The sequence below is a fragment of the Eleutherodactylus coqui genome, chromosome 4 (assembly GCF_035609145.1).
Source record: "Eleutherodactylus coqui strain aEleCoq1 chromosome 4, aEleCoq1.hap1, whole genome shotgun sequence".
In the NCBI taxonomy this organism is placed as follows: domain Eukaryota; kingdom Metazoa; phylum Chordata; class Amphibia; order Anura; family Eleutherodactylidae; genus Eleutherodactylus; species Eleutherodactylus coqui.
In genome coordinates, this window is record NC_089840.1 from 7,525,606 (window position 1) to 7,539,725 (window position 14,120).

Sequence of the window (14,120 nt, forward strand, 5' to 3'; positions counted from 1 at the left end):
GCTCCGGCGGCGGTCAACCTCCTTTTCCCCCGACATAATCTGTCCGGGGGCCTCTGGTTTTCCCCGATCACATGCGAGCGTCGTCTGACGAGTTCGGAGGACTGTAGTCTAATGGGGGCCTTAAAGAGCAACTGCACTTTTTTAAAAAAAACAACAACTTCTGACATGCCCTGCCGACGTGAGGTTTTGACCAGTAGTCCGGGTGCTGAGATCCCCACTGATTGCTGAAATGAAGGGTGTTCGGGTAAAGAGGCCCTCTTCTGTGCACAGTAGCCATTTTGTGTGCTCAGTCGGTGTGACAGCCATGATTTGTTTGCAAAGTACATGATTCTCAGAGCAAACTACCAAGAGGCTGACATTTGCAATACATTCCTTATCTCAGAAACCTTTAGGTTAGCCATAACACTGTCACCATCTTACTGGATCTAGCCATAAACAGATACCAGATGATGTGGGAGCCTTGAGCTGAAATATTTGCTGAGAATAGACAAAACAGCATGTGCAAGGGTTAATGTTAACATCTGCTCTGATTGGCTATATACTAATATGTATAATACAAATACAGACTAGGATTGGTTGTATGTTATCACAAAACTTGCTCTTCTTGTGATTGGCCTGCGGTAGAGGGTTGTTTCTAGTCGACATAATATATCGAAGGCTGAACAATAAACATAAGCAGAAATCACATTATGAACACGTCTCGTGCGTTTCCTGTCGATTCTCCGAGCTCGTACCAACCACACCCAATTTGGTGCCCACATTACATCCAACAGCGCAGTTGTGCCAACAAGGGGCACAAGTGCCACCCGAGTGCTGCATCCCTTCGGCTAGGGTTGTTACTGTCAGCATTTTTTGGCAGCTGAAGATGGACACATAACACTATGTCTCCGTCTTCAGCTGCCAAGAAGATCAGATAAGATTATAGCCGATGAGGCACAGCGCTGAGGTAAACACTTCTGCCCTTCATTCCAGCAATCAGAGGGGGTCTCAGCACCCGGACCTGCACAGATCAAATCTTTTGAGGTGTCACTCTGACACAAAGTTTCTTTAAAGTGCATTTACTCTCCTTTTAGCTGGGAAGCTCAGCTCCATACTGCTGTTTGCAAGATCCTCACAGCTTAGCTGTTCTGACATAAGGGGGGACATTCTGCTCACAGGTTAATTGCCATTACCGAATCCACAAGTCTCCAGGGTCATGAAATGTAGCTTCTGATTTCTGGTCATAAAACAGCTGAAGTTGCATAATGCGAGGACCCTGTAAACAGCAGTCTAGTTCTGGAGCTGCAGACTTGAGGGGACACGGGAGGTCGGGAGGTCGTGTTCAGAAGCCAAACTCATGTCACAAAGTTTCAAAAGTTACATATCATTTAAGTAGCTGCTATAACAGCCTTCCATCCGTGTTGTACAAACCTTGTAGACTTTCTAAGGGGACCTGAAATGAGCTTCACATAGGATTTGGGAAACCAGCCCTTATGTCCTTGAACTTCACCGAACCACCACATGTCCTGCTGCTCCAGAACGGTGATGGTATCATTTTTGTTGAAGTTTAGATGGTTGTCCTTCTTGGCCCTCCAGGGGTAGAGAGCCTGTGCTTGGAGTCCTTCTACCTTCTCCCCCTTTAAAAAGAAGTGCATGGAGGAGATGTTTATGAAGAATGACACATGGAAATAAGAAGCAGAATACTGATAATGGGCCAGTCTAATAGAACGGTATTGGCGGCCCACCCATAAGTATTCCGACATGTACAGATATATCCTAGAAGAGTGATCCCAGGCAGAGGTTCCACTCCAGATGACACCAAACCCCGGAGAAAACAGTATAGCATGCAGTGCAATCTATTCCCACAAAATAATAGAAACCTGACAGAGCCCTTTATAGTCCATGGATTACAATGGTGTAAAGAAAGTATATGAATAAAGGGGAAACTCTAAAAGGAAGTTTACCCACTAAATACATTTATCTTCTATCCAAAGCATATATAGACGGTCGCTGGGGGTCTGACTGCGGAGACCTCAAAGGAATCACAAGAACCACACATCTGGAGTCTCCCTAGTGAATGGCGCAGCGGTGGACATGTGTGACCACAACTCCATTTACTTCAACGGGACTAAGATATCCGATTTTCGATATCTCCCATACACCGTGAACGCTCTATTCACTAGGGCCACTCTGGGGGCTCCGTTCTCATGATTCCTGGGGATTCCAGTGTTTGAACCCCATAGTGTCATGGAGCAGGCAGTGCTCTGCTGAGGACCCCATCCTGTGATCCAGAAGCTGCACGTAATAATGAACATCCTCTGTAAAGGCTGCTGCAGGGAAAACGACCACCCAAACATCCCCTTAGGGTCCTTTTAGATGAGCCAATTGTTTGAATGAGCGAGTGACATCACGGGGAGCTCGTTCGCTCTCATGCAGACAGTTTATACAGGCATATACATCGTTGGCTCGTTCCAATGACAATCATCCAGTCTTTCACATTCGCTGTGAATGAGAGGAACTGAATGCTTGCTGTTTAAACTGAATGATAAGTGAACGAGCGAACAACGATTTTTATGAATGCATAAAATGAACGCCGAGCGAGAAGCGCACAACTATCGTTCGATGCTCAGTCGTTGGCTCGCATTCAGACCGTACGATTATCCTTCACTATCACTCATTTAAACAATTTATTCAAATGATACTCGCTCCGTCTCAAGGCCCTTCAGCCGAGCGTCTCCACCGATCAGTCAACGTCTTTAGGCGATAAACTGTGCAGTTAATATCTGGAGAGCAATGCCTTTCCTTTTGGCTCTGGCTGCAACACATAATGAGGCCATAAAGCACCGCTAAATATGTTCAATGATCTTTTCATTGCAGAGATGCGAGATCCAACCTACCTGACCCAAAACCGGGGAGGGAGAAGACCCTGTTACTGTAGCGGGAGTAAAAGCAGAGCGTTGGCGGATCTGGCCGGCACTTGGTACGGTTAGTGAAGGTTGCGTTGCCCACGTGTCCCAGTTATCGGTCTCCGCCTTCTCATTATTAGTTGGCCACCTGATAAATATAAGAAACCGGAAGTCAGCACAAGAGAGACTGAAAACCTCGTTCTGACATCAATACCAAACACGGAGCTCCATAGCGCAGCGGGATTACAGCTCCAAGAGTGAAGGGATGACGATGGGAGAGATGGGACCAGCCGGTTATGTACGGAGCATAAAACAAGCGACACTTGTCACAGCAGGTCTTCTGTGGTATATGTGGAGGAGGACACAGGAAAAAAAGGGAAGAGGTGTGCTGAGCGGAGGACCGGAGGGCAGGGAATAGCCAGATCAAGGTGCCGGTTGATAAAGACTTCTCTACTCCTTCTCTGCTCTCTGGTCCTCCGCTCAGCACGCCTGTTCCCTTTGTTTCGGTGTTCGCCTCCTCATTTTGACATGACATAATATGGCAGCACCAGGTTAGAAAAATCCCATAAAAATCACCCATCCCTATATACGGCTGAATGAAATTAAGGGAACACTTAAAAAAAGAGAAAAAAAAAAAAAACACATTGGATCTCCATCATCTTCCCTTTTACATGTGAACCTGCTTCCATTTGAGAAAAGAACAGGGCGCCAATGGCGGTCCTGACAATTCTGGTGTACTCTACCAATTAAGCTGCCCTGTGCTGGGACCTCATGTCACCCCCTCATGGAGTCCGTGTATGACAGTTTGGTCAGTAGCCGCTGGAGGGCATCTTGCAGGGTTCTGGCAGCTCCTCCTGTTCCTGATGCCAGGTTGATGCCCTCCTGCTGTAATGGCCCATGTCCCGCTACCTGCTCCAGGCTCTTGTGCTGGGAGTCACAAGAAACCTTCTTGCTCTGGGTAGCACAATGACACCAAGTGTGAACATAACCCAGGACTGCATTACACCAGTACCGGTAAAGCTGGTATAACACTAATTGCTGATCTGCATTTGTTATTGCAGGGGCAGCCTGTCTGGAATACGCGAGCACTACCGGCCGCCGCTAGTAGCCCCTGACTGAGTGACTCGGGGTTACTGGGATGCTTAGAGGTGAGCGGTGCAGAGCCGACTGTTGGTACTTATGACAGATATGACATTTGCTGCACTTACGTTGAGCTGAAGTCGGCCCAGTTGTTGGCGTTTGTAGATGTATCGGTAAAGGCTGCTGTCGTGGCGGTGGACGGCGTCAAGTGGACAGTGGTTTTGGCTGTAGTGTCTGCTACGTGTTTTACTGTATTAGGAAACTCGCTTTCAGGCAGCCTTTCGGCGTAGTTGGCAGGGAACCAGCCCGTCTTCCCTTTCAGTTCACCCCCCAGCCATCCCGGCTCTCCAGTTTGGCTTTCATCTACCTAGAGGAGTGAAGAGCAACAGACATGGGATACCTGTGTGCACATACTTAACACCTGGGCAGGAAATTACAGCACGTCTTCGTGGAGCCAACTAGTGATGGCGGCCTTATTGCCCCGTGCCCCATATTTACTGAAGATACCAGAAAGGGGGGAATGAGGGGGGGGGGGGGGGGGTTTACAAAAATTATATGCACCAAAGTCCTGGCAACTGTACCCCAAGATATAGGAGTCCCCCTCCTACCGCAGCGCTTACCATGACAATATCCCCCGGCTGGATGGTGATTTCATCGTGACTCCTTGCATCAAAAGGATAGAGCGCACGGTAATAGACCACCTTCACGTCCCCCTGGGAAATGGTCAGCGGCGCTTTCTCTGAAGGAAAATAGAAAGAAATCAAAGAGGGGCGTCAGAGAGGCGAAATCTAAGCCAGGAAGAAGAGCGTCAGCTGGAAGCGGCGGCTGCAAGTCTTTCACGGCTTTGTGTATATATTGCTCGCGGACCCCCTGCCTACTGACTGTCCTTCAGATCGCTTCGCCATTTCTGCAATCACAACTCACTTTGCGGGGTCAAAAAAGACCCCAGTCTTGTGAATGACGGTTCTGGCCTTAAATTGAGTACATTTGTGATTGTTTTTGTAGCTTTTCAATAAAACACAATGCAATTTACATAAAATCACATTTTTCTAACATTTTAAGAGATAATAATCAACAGTCTCTAAAGTAGAAGACATGACTGTGTGTAAAGGCGTTGCACTTGGGGTCGAATAGCCTAAAACTACATTTTCAAACAGATTATACACCAAATCCACAAGACTTCTAGCTTTCTAGAAATACCGAAATACAATGTATACATTTACACACAAACACCCGACCGCCTTCTCTGCGAGGTCTGCGGCCCACCGAGTGTATTTGGGGGGTGTGCGGTCTGTTCATTCACCATAGCATACGGCCCTACTACAGAAATCTTTGTCACCGAGACCCTCACCGATCCAGAGAATGGGAGTACCAGGTCCTCCTCTTCACTCCCCCACAACAAGGAGGAGAGTGAATGGCGCGGTGGCCAAGTATACGCAGTGCCACTCCATCCATTTGCAGTGGTGCTGTCAGAGATATTGAAATGAATGGAGCACCAATGCACATGAGCGACCACCACTCCATTCAACCTCCTCGTCATTGTAGGGGGTGAAGCATCCTTGTAGTGAGGAGAACAGGTGGACATGGAATCCCTTTTCTTGTGACAGGTGGGGGTCTCAACACTGATCAGACTTATCCATAGTATAGCTGTCAAAAGTCCATCTCGGTCGGACCCCTTTAAAGGGGGATTCACATCTTATAAAGTGATGGCATATTGCTGGGATATTCCATTATGCTTGGTGGAGATCCAACCTCTGGGATGCAGTGCAGGTCTGGTCCTGCGTACCAGTCTACCTTTTACCTGCACAGCGGCGCCCCAGTTGTGTGGGGAACTGCAGCACCGGGGCAGCATGCACTTGGATGGGTCTATCCTGCAGAGGGCTGGAGTGCAGAAACAAACAGGACGATGCAGTGCTAGATCAGTCTTGTATTACACTCATTCTCGGGACAGGAGGCGGCTTCAAAGGTCAAACTGCCTGATCGTAAGGTGATGGGATATCCTAGTCATATACCATTCACTTTATAAAGGTAAGAAACATCCAAGAGCAAGACTTACTTAGAGGAACCGGTCATCTAGCAGCACCATCAACTAAGTTCTAGCGATCATAAGACGGGTCCCAAGGAGTTCGGGGATGTGCTTTACATACTTACCCCGCCCTCCATTCCTGCGCTGTTGATCGTGGAAATTAGCATATGGACGGTGAAGCAGACGCATTTCTGCCAGCTGTGCGCATGCCACCCATATAGTATGCCTGCACACAGCCTACAGAGAGCAGCCCGCTGCACTGTCTGTGTGCCAACTTCCATCGGCGACAGCGCAGGAATGGGGGGGCGGGTAAGTATGCAAAGCACATCCCTGGACTCCTCAGGACCTGCTCTGTGGGTACCATAACTTAGGTTACTGTGCCCATAGGGGCATCAGGTTCCCTTTAAGACTGGCATTTCATACATTAGTGTTAAACTAAAATGAGCTGCAATAAGCTGCGCCAAATGTATTAGGAGACACACGCGTCTTAATAAATCTGGAGCATCTTTAGCCGTGTGCGCTGAAAACAGAGATCCTCGTGTGTTACAAACAGGCATCGATTTGTGCTATAATTCACACCAGTTTCTGGCATAAATGATAGTAAATCTGTTGGTCTGTAAACCCCAATGTTTGCATTTCCCGCACCCGTGCTGTCAAACGCTGCGACATGCGTTCAAAAACACAGCTTGAAATCGCGGTAAAATGGTATTTTGTGAACACGTGTGAGAGCGGCCCGAGTCCACAGCCCGCTTTATGGGCCGGGCATGTACAAAACAGACCTCTCACACAAAGCCCGACTGCGGCCGGACCCCCAGCACACACCTGTACCTGTCCAGGGGACCTGTCCTCCAGGCTTCATTGGCTCAGGTGGCTGCTGGAAAAGTCTGCTGGACTTCTGGATCTCCAATCTTCGCTCCTCCTCCATCCTCTTTAAAGATTCCCCTCTCTTCAGCTTCTCCTCTTCTTGCAGGACTTTGTGTCGAGGCGGCTCCTCTTCCTGCTTCACCCGGTCCTGCCATTGCTTATCATGCTCTTGTGCCTTCCTGAAGAATGCAGGGAGACCCAGAAATAGTAACTGCACAAGTAAGGGTTAACGAACAAATAAAGATCCAACTTATTAAAAGGGCTCTCCAGCTTTAAACTACGGATGGCCGATTCTCAGGGAGTCCGCTGATGCGAGGAGCAGGAGGCATACAGCCCAGCCCCACCCTGTGGTCTGGCATGGTATTACAGGCAGTGCTATCATGGAAGTGAATGGGAACTTTGCCTGCAATGCCAAGCCTGAACACTGCAGTGGGAATGGAGCTGTCTGCTTTCTGCACATATCAGCTTGATGCACTGATCTGGTGAACAGTTGATTGGTGGGCATCCTGGGCAGTGAACCCCCGCGGATCTACTATTTATGGCTTATGCTGAGGATAGGACATAAAATAGTTTGAAGCTGGAAAACCCCCCTTAATAGCCACCGAGTTTCCCACATATTAACACTTGCTATAGTTTCCAACAGTAAAAAGGCAACAGAGCGCTACCTGCAGGAAAGACATGGAACTGTATAGACCAAAACTCATGGCCTGGGCACCAACCACCCTTTACATTTTTTAAAGAAAATTCACATTACCCGAACCTCAAGTATTTAAATCTATACAAAAGCTCAAAAACCTTTTTTGTTCTCTTGGAGCATCAAAACACCGATGTTACTTCAATGGAATAAAGTAAACAGCAGGCGCCCCTCCTCTCCCACGAGCCGCTTATCCCTCTGGTAAACAGAAGCAATCCACATTGGAAGGGATCTACTGCCAAAGACCAACCATCTAAGGGAGAACTAAATGTTTTCGTCCGGGACTCTTGGGATTTTTCATATTGACGCCTGTTTGCAGGATTGGTCATCAGTAGTTGATCAGTGGAAGTCCGCGCTCGGGATTGCTGCTGATCAGCCAGTTGGTGGACCGGATGTCAATATGGACAGAGCCAGAAGCGTATAGTGCAGTCTGTATTGTAGCAGCCCGGGTCGGTATTGCATTGAACTCAATGGGAGCTGCACCTGTATAGTACTGAACCGGGCTGCTGCCATACAGACAGCGCTATCTGTAATAAAAATAAATTCATTAAAAAACAAACCTCCGCTATGTTGGATTTCCCATCTGCCGGTCCGTCATAATAGGACATTTTTAACGGATTTCCAGGAAAAAATTAACACATTTAAATTTGCTTAACATTTGAAAAAAAAAAAAAAAAAAAAAAAGTTGTTAAACTTCCCTACTTCAGATGCTCATTGTTGAGCGTTGCTGCCCAGAACCTGAACATACAGGCGGGTGGTCACTGTGCATGTGATCACTCAGTCAATCAAAGGCTTCAGCATTGACTCTTCAATTGCCACTGATACCAGTGATTGGCTGAGTGGTAACATGCACAATATACAGCATGTGACCTCCTACCATCTGGGTGTTATGGCAGCCCCCTGGCTGCGCTGATTGATTAATTCAGTGCTGCATCCCCTTCAATGCTTTTCACTGCAGCACAGCTCCCTTCAGGTGAATATGGAAGGGAGAGTCGCTGTGTAATGAAAACAGTCAGCACAATTGCCCCTAAACTTTCAGGATTGGTAGGATTAGTGTTGCTCGTCATGATCGGCCGGGCAATGAAATTGGGCTGATTTTTGCAAAATTGGATTGTGTCTTCCCAACCCAGTTTTTAGGGGGGGGAAAAAAACCCGCTGAAAATTTGTTTCTCAATATATATGTGTCTTCAATGACTATGGCTCAGTTAGCGCTGTTGACACTGGAGCGCTAGGTTCAAATTTTGAAAAAAAATTGCCCTTAATCTTCTTGTTCTTAGTCTTCTCTGGAGCAGAAAGGACAGGCGGGCGGCTCAGTTGAGAGCACTGTTGCCTTGCAGTGGAGTTCTGGGTTCAAATCTGTTCAAGGGCAACATCTGGATGGGGTTTTTCAATGTCCATGCAGATGTTATCCTTAATGGGATTTGAACCTGGAACTCCAGCACTGCAAGGCAACAGTACTAACCACTGAGCCACATTCATTGAAGAATCCCCACCATGCTTTAGGGACCCCCTGGTTTTTGACTCCCATTGACCATAATGGGAGTTGGAAGTGGGTTGTCCCGTTTCATATTAATCGCTCAACTAGTGAACATTGCAGAGGTTGGACCCCAAAGTGCAGACATATCTTATTGACATGCCATCACTTTATGAGATGGGAGCAACCCTTTGAAGTCCCGAAGATCCCTTTCAATCTTAACGGATACATTACTCTAGACCGAAACGTAACAGATGTTTGGGAAGACTTCTGTACCTTGGCTGACAGGACAACCTAAACAGGGAGAACAAGCAGGAGAACCTAAAGCCTCTCTGCACTTGCGGCTCACACGGCTGCTCTGGTGCTCCGCCTGGCCTGCCTCTCTGCACTCGCGGCTCACACGGCTGCTCTGGTGCTCCGCCTGGCCTGCCTCTCTGCACTCGCGGCTGCTCTGGTGCTCTGCCTGGCCTGCCTTGCTCTGCACTGTCACTACTCCACGCCGCTATCATCCTGAATAATAAATATACAGACGTTATATGACAAGAGGAGATACAATCCTGCATACTGATAATTAGCATACTGTAAGGCAGATTTACTACTAAAAAGACAACGATTTTCTAGCATAAATTGCACCAGAAAACGGTCTTGCATGCTTTTGACCAAATTTATCATGCATTTTAGACACCTTCAGACACTTTTGCTGCATCCAATAAGGGCGTGGCATCTTGGAAAGGGTGTGTGCCCAAAATGAGGTACTGTCTGATGCCACTATGATAATTACTAGTGTCTGACTATAATCAAACCGTCAGACTAAATCTGGCCCAAAGAGTAAAGCTCACCACAGACCGGACAGACGGTCACCGCTGAACACACAATTGTCTGGCGAACGCTCGTTTCGTAGCCACACATTAGTCCATCGGCCGTTACCGCTGATCCAACTGGCTGTACATACATGTTCAATGACGCCGGCTGATCGACGAAAGAGCTTTCTAGGATGCCCTTTAAATCAACATCTTTTGTCCAACAGTCAGATAACAAATCTCAGATGCGGCCGACTTCGTTTTAGATAATTGATAACATTGGTCAGCTAAAACGATTGTTTATTATTCTATTTTACCCGAATAATCATCGTTTTAGTTGAAATTGTCCATCAGCACCAACATTAGTCTAATGTGTGTGGGCGCCTTAAGAGTGTCCTCACTACCGTGATAATTCTGCCAGACAGCGGGCCTCGCCGCGGAGAATTTAAAAAAAACAAAAAACAAAACAGCATACTTACCCCTCTTCAGTCCCCCGGGACACAGCTCAGCGGCTTCCCCTTGGTGTACAACCTGGTGAAAGTCAGGTGACCGCTGCGGCCAATGAGAGGCTGCAGCATCACCGTCCCGAATTCCTGGCATCATGGCATCCAAAATATAAGTGCTGATGGCAGTAGTTAGGATGGTAACGCTACGGCCTCCGATTGGCCACAGCAGTCATGCGTTAAGCTAGGCTGTACACCAGGAAGTCGTCGAAGACCGCAGAACTGTGTCCTGGCAAGCAAAGGAGAGGCAAGCATGCTCTTTTTTTTTTTTCTTAAATCAAGCATGGGCCCAGCTGCTGGCAGAATTTTCATGAATAATAAAACAATATTTGTGCACTTACCATAAAATCTATTTCTTGACCGTATCCTTAGGGGACACTATACAAGAGTCTTAGCTCCTCCCACCAGCTATCCGCCCCCCGGCAAGCTCCTCCCACCAGCTATCCGCCCCCCCGGCAAGCTCCTCCCACCAGCTATCCGCCCCGCCCCCGGCAAGCTCCTCCCACCAGCTATCCGCCCCGCCCCCGGCAAGCTCCTCCCACCAGCTATCGGCCCCCCCGGCAAGCTCCTCCCACCAGCTACCGGCCCCCCGGCAAGCTCCTCCCACCAGCTACCCCCCCCGGCAAGCTCCTCCCACCAGCTATCCGCCCCCCCGGCAAGCTCCTCCCACCAGCTATCCGCCCCCCCCCGGCAAGCTCCTCCCACCAGCTATCCGCCCCCCCGGCAAGCTCCTCCCACCAGCTATCCGCCCCCCCCCGGCAAGCTCCTCCCACCAGCTATCCGCCCCCCCCGGCAAGCTCCTCCCACCAGCTATCCGCCCCCCCGGCAAGCTCCTCCCACCAGCTATCCGCCCCCCCGGCAAGCTCCTCCCACCAGCTATCCGCCCCCCCGGCAAGCTCCTCCCACCAGCTATCCGCCCCCCGGCAAGCTCCTCCCACCAGCTATCCGCCCCCCCGGCAAGCTCCTCCCACCAGCTATCCGCCCCCCGGCAAGCTCCTCCCACCAGCTATCCGCCCCCGGCAAGCTCCTCCCACCAGCTATCCGCCCTCCGGCAAGCTCCTCCCACCAGCTATCCGCCCTCCGGCAAGCTCCTCCCACCAGCTATCCGCCCTCCGGCAAGCTCCTCCCACCAGCTATCCGCCCTCCGGCAAGCTCCTCCCACCAGCTATCCGCCCTCCGGCAAGCTCCTCCCACCAGCTATCCGCCCTCCGGCAAGCTCCTCCCACCAGCTATCCGCCCTCCGGCAAGCTCCTCCCACCAGCTATCCGCCCTCCGGCAAGCTCCTCCCACCAGCTATCCGCCCTCCAGCAAGCTCCTCCCACCAGCTATCCGCCCTCCAGCAAGCACCAAGCTAACCAGTTTGAATTCAAGTAGTAGGAGCAGCAAAGCAGGATACAGAAAAAGTTAAAACAGCCAAAGTGAAACAGTAAGAAATGGAACCATTTATACAGCTTAAAACCTTGTGCAGCTCCAGGGAGAACGCTCCAACAAGGCCACCCATACTGAAGAGTACCAAGGATCAAATTGGGCGGGTGTCGTGTCCCACAATGAACGTGACGAGAAAGATATGTTAAGTACAAAAACCTTGTTTTCTCGTCCGTGTCTATGGAGGACGCAGCTGAAGACCATGGGATGTTCCAAGGCAATCCGTCAGGGGTGGTGAAGAGAATACAAGGACACATGAAGTCAGTCTATGGCAGCCTGTAAAATTCTTCGACCGAGAGAAGCATCAGCAGATGCAAATCTGGGCACCTGGTAGAACCTTAAAAACGTTTGTAGACAGAAATACTTTAAGAGCGGAAGCGCTGTTGTGTACTGCCCAAGAAGTGCCCACTTCCCGAGTCCAATGCACTGTAACACGGAAGGGAGGCTCTCTGCCCTTGGCACGGTAGGCCTCCGCCATTACTAACCCGATCCAACACTATATGACAGTTTTGGAAATCTCAGGGCCGCATATTGAGCCAACTGGGATCATGAAAAGAGTCAGAACACGTGAAAGTGGACGTCAGACAGGTAGATCTACAAGGTTCAAACAATAGTCAACTGGTGGAGAACACATTCCCTCGGACCCCATTTTCGACAAAGTGCCTGAAACATTTAAGGATGTAGTTCCCTTGCCAGCTTTTTACCTGTTCAGAAAATCAGCTATCCAGTCATCCAGACCCGTTACATGGACTGCCGAGAGTGCTGGAGGATGATCTTCGGCCCATAGCAGGATCTGTGCCTCTTCTGCCATGACCCTGATAATTCATATACACAATAGCCGTCGCCTTGTCCGTTTGGACCCAAACTGGGAGACCGGTCAGGAGAATGGACCGAAGTTCCAATACATTTATCGGTAGGGCAGATTCCCATACTGTCCAAGTGCCTCAAGCACTGAGTTTCTTCTGTGGGCACATGAAGATAGGCATCCTTGATGTCGATAAATGACGAACTCCCCTGGTTCCATGGACAATGACAGATCTCAGCGACTCCATGCCGCAGTATCAAACCTTGACATACTGATTTAGTTTCTTCAAGTCTTGAACAAGTCTGACATCCTTCTTGGGCACCACAAAGAGATTTGAACATAACCCTTGAATTGTTCTAAAGGAAGGACTGGCAGGCACTACGATAATCTGAGAGGAGGGGGTGTCTATCGTATGAGCCAAAGCATTGAAGGAGACACGAACTTGTGCAGCTAAAGAAACGATCTGGAGGGCAGGCGGAAAATTCTATGGTGAAGCCCGAGGAAATTACCTCCCGAACCCAGGCGTCTGAGATGTGAATGAGCCCGGTCTCCCTGCACGGAGAAGGACGTCGTCGGTAAAGAATGCCGAAGCTTAGCCCAATACTGACCAAAGTAGAAGCGAAAACAGGTTGAAGTGTAGAATCCATTGCCTCAAAGAAACATTTTGCTAGTTATTCCAGTTTTTAGCCATGCACATCCTGAGAGCGTGAAGCACTTATCGGGGAGGTTCCATTCCTTGGCTAAAACATCCTCAAACGCCGTATGAGAAGGGAAGATGTTCAGGGAAGGCTTCAAGGAAGAAAAAGGCTTCTGTGGATGTGGCAGCTGCCTGATCTTTCACCTGAAGGGTTCACGGCGACTATTAGGCTATCAACCAGAGGGCAAAGCTTAGACCCCTGTTCCTCCTCCAGATTGGAGTTCGAGGGAGACTCAAAGTTCACCCACAGAGTAACTCTCGTACCTGGAGGAGAGTTCCCGAGTGCGTCCCGGTAGAGAGTGGGGAGGATTACGAGACGGAAGACCTGGAAGATTTCTTTAATTAAGAAGGTCTAGCCCGCTTCCAGGGTCTACCACGAGGGAGGTCATGCATGGAGGAATTGTCTCCGTCCGACACGTTTGGGGGCGGTTGATAAGAATTACGATCCAATCTGTCTATGATGGATGTTTTAGTAAGGTCTAACACTGCCGCGACAGGAACTTTGCCCATTCCAGGTTGACAGTCAATGGGAGGCGTGCTTGCAGGCGGCTCGAAGGCAGCTTGCCCGATGGAAGACAATTATGACAAAACTGCTCAGACTGTCTACATGGAAGCTTGGTGCTGCAAAACAAGTGGCTCTGGCTTGGCCCTGTCTGGAGTAGGGCATGGTGCCAAGGGCTGCGGACGGTACTCAGCAGAGCACTTTGGTTTAGGCCTACTGCTAGGGGAGGAGCAATGGAGAAGGGCAGCTAGCTGCCAGGCAGAGCTTGCCCAGTCTGGAGTTGTTCTGCAGGAAGAGTATAGTTGGAAGGAGGATCGAACACTTTTCTGCTTAGTATCCGCCTCCTAGTGGCAAATATCCATTCC

At 49.4% G+C, this 14,120-nt stretch overlaps 1 protein-coding gene across 5 annotated transcripts in view; it reads right to left on the reverse strand.

Annotated features, from left to right (window-relative positions):
- ITSN1 (intersectin 1) overlaps positions 1-14,120 on the reverse strand; it is a 147,591-nt gene that overhangs the window by 64,552 nt on the left and 68,919 nt on the right. For 4 of the 5 annotated variants that reach the window (XM_066599017.1, XM_066599016.1, XM_066599014.1 and 1 more), the window contains 5 exons: positions 6,814-7,034; positions 4,586-4,704; positions 4,094-4,332; positions 2,877-3,033; positions 1,411-1,616 (listed from right to left, as the gene is read on the reverse strand). In XM_066599017.1, coding sequence (XP_066455114.1) covers positions 1,411-1,616; positions 2,877-3,033; positions 4,094-4,332; positions 4,586-4,704; positions 6,814-7,034 — 942 coding nt within the window. The remainder of the gene's footprint in view (positions 1-1,410; positions 1,617-2,876; positions 3,034-4,093; positions 4,333-4,585; positions 4,705-6,813; positions 7,035-14,120) is intronic. The other variant, XM_066599015.1, reaches the window with a different exon arrangement.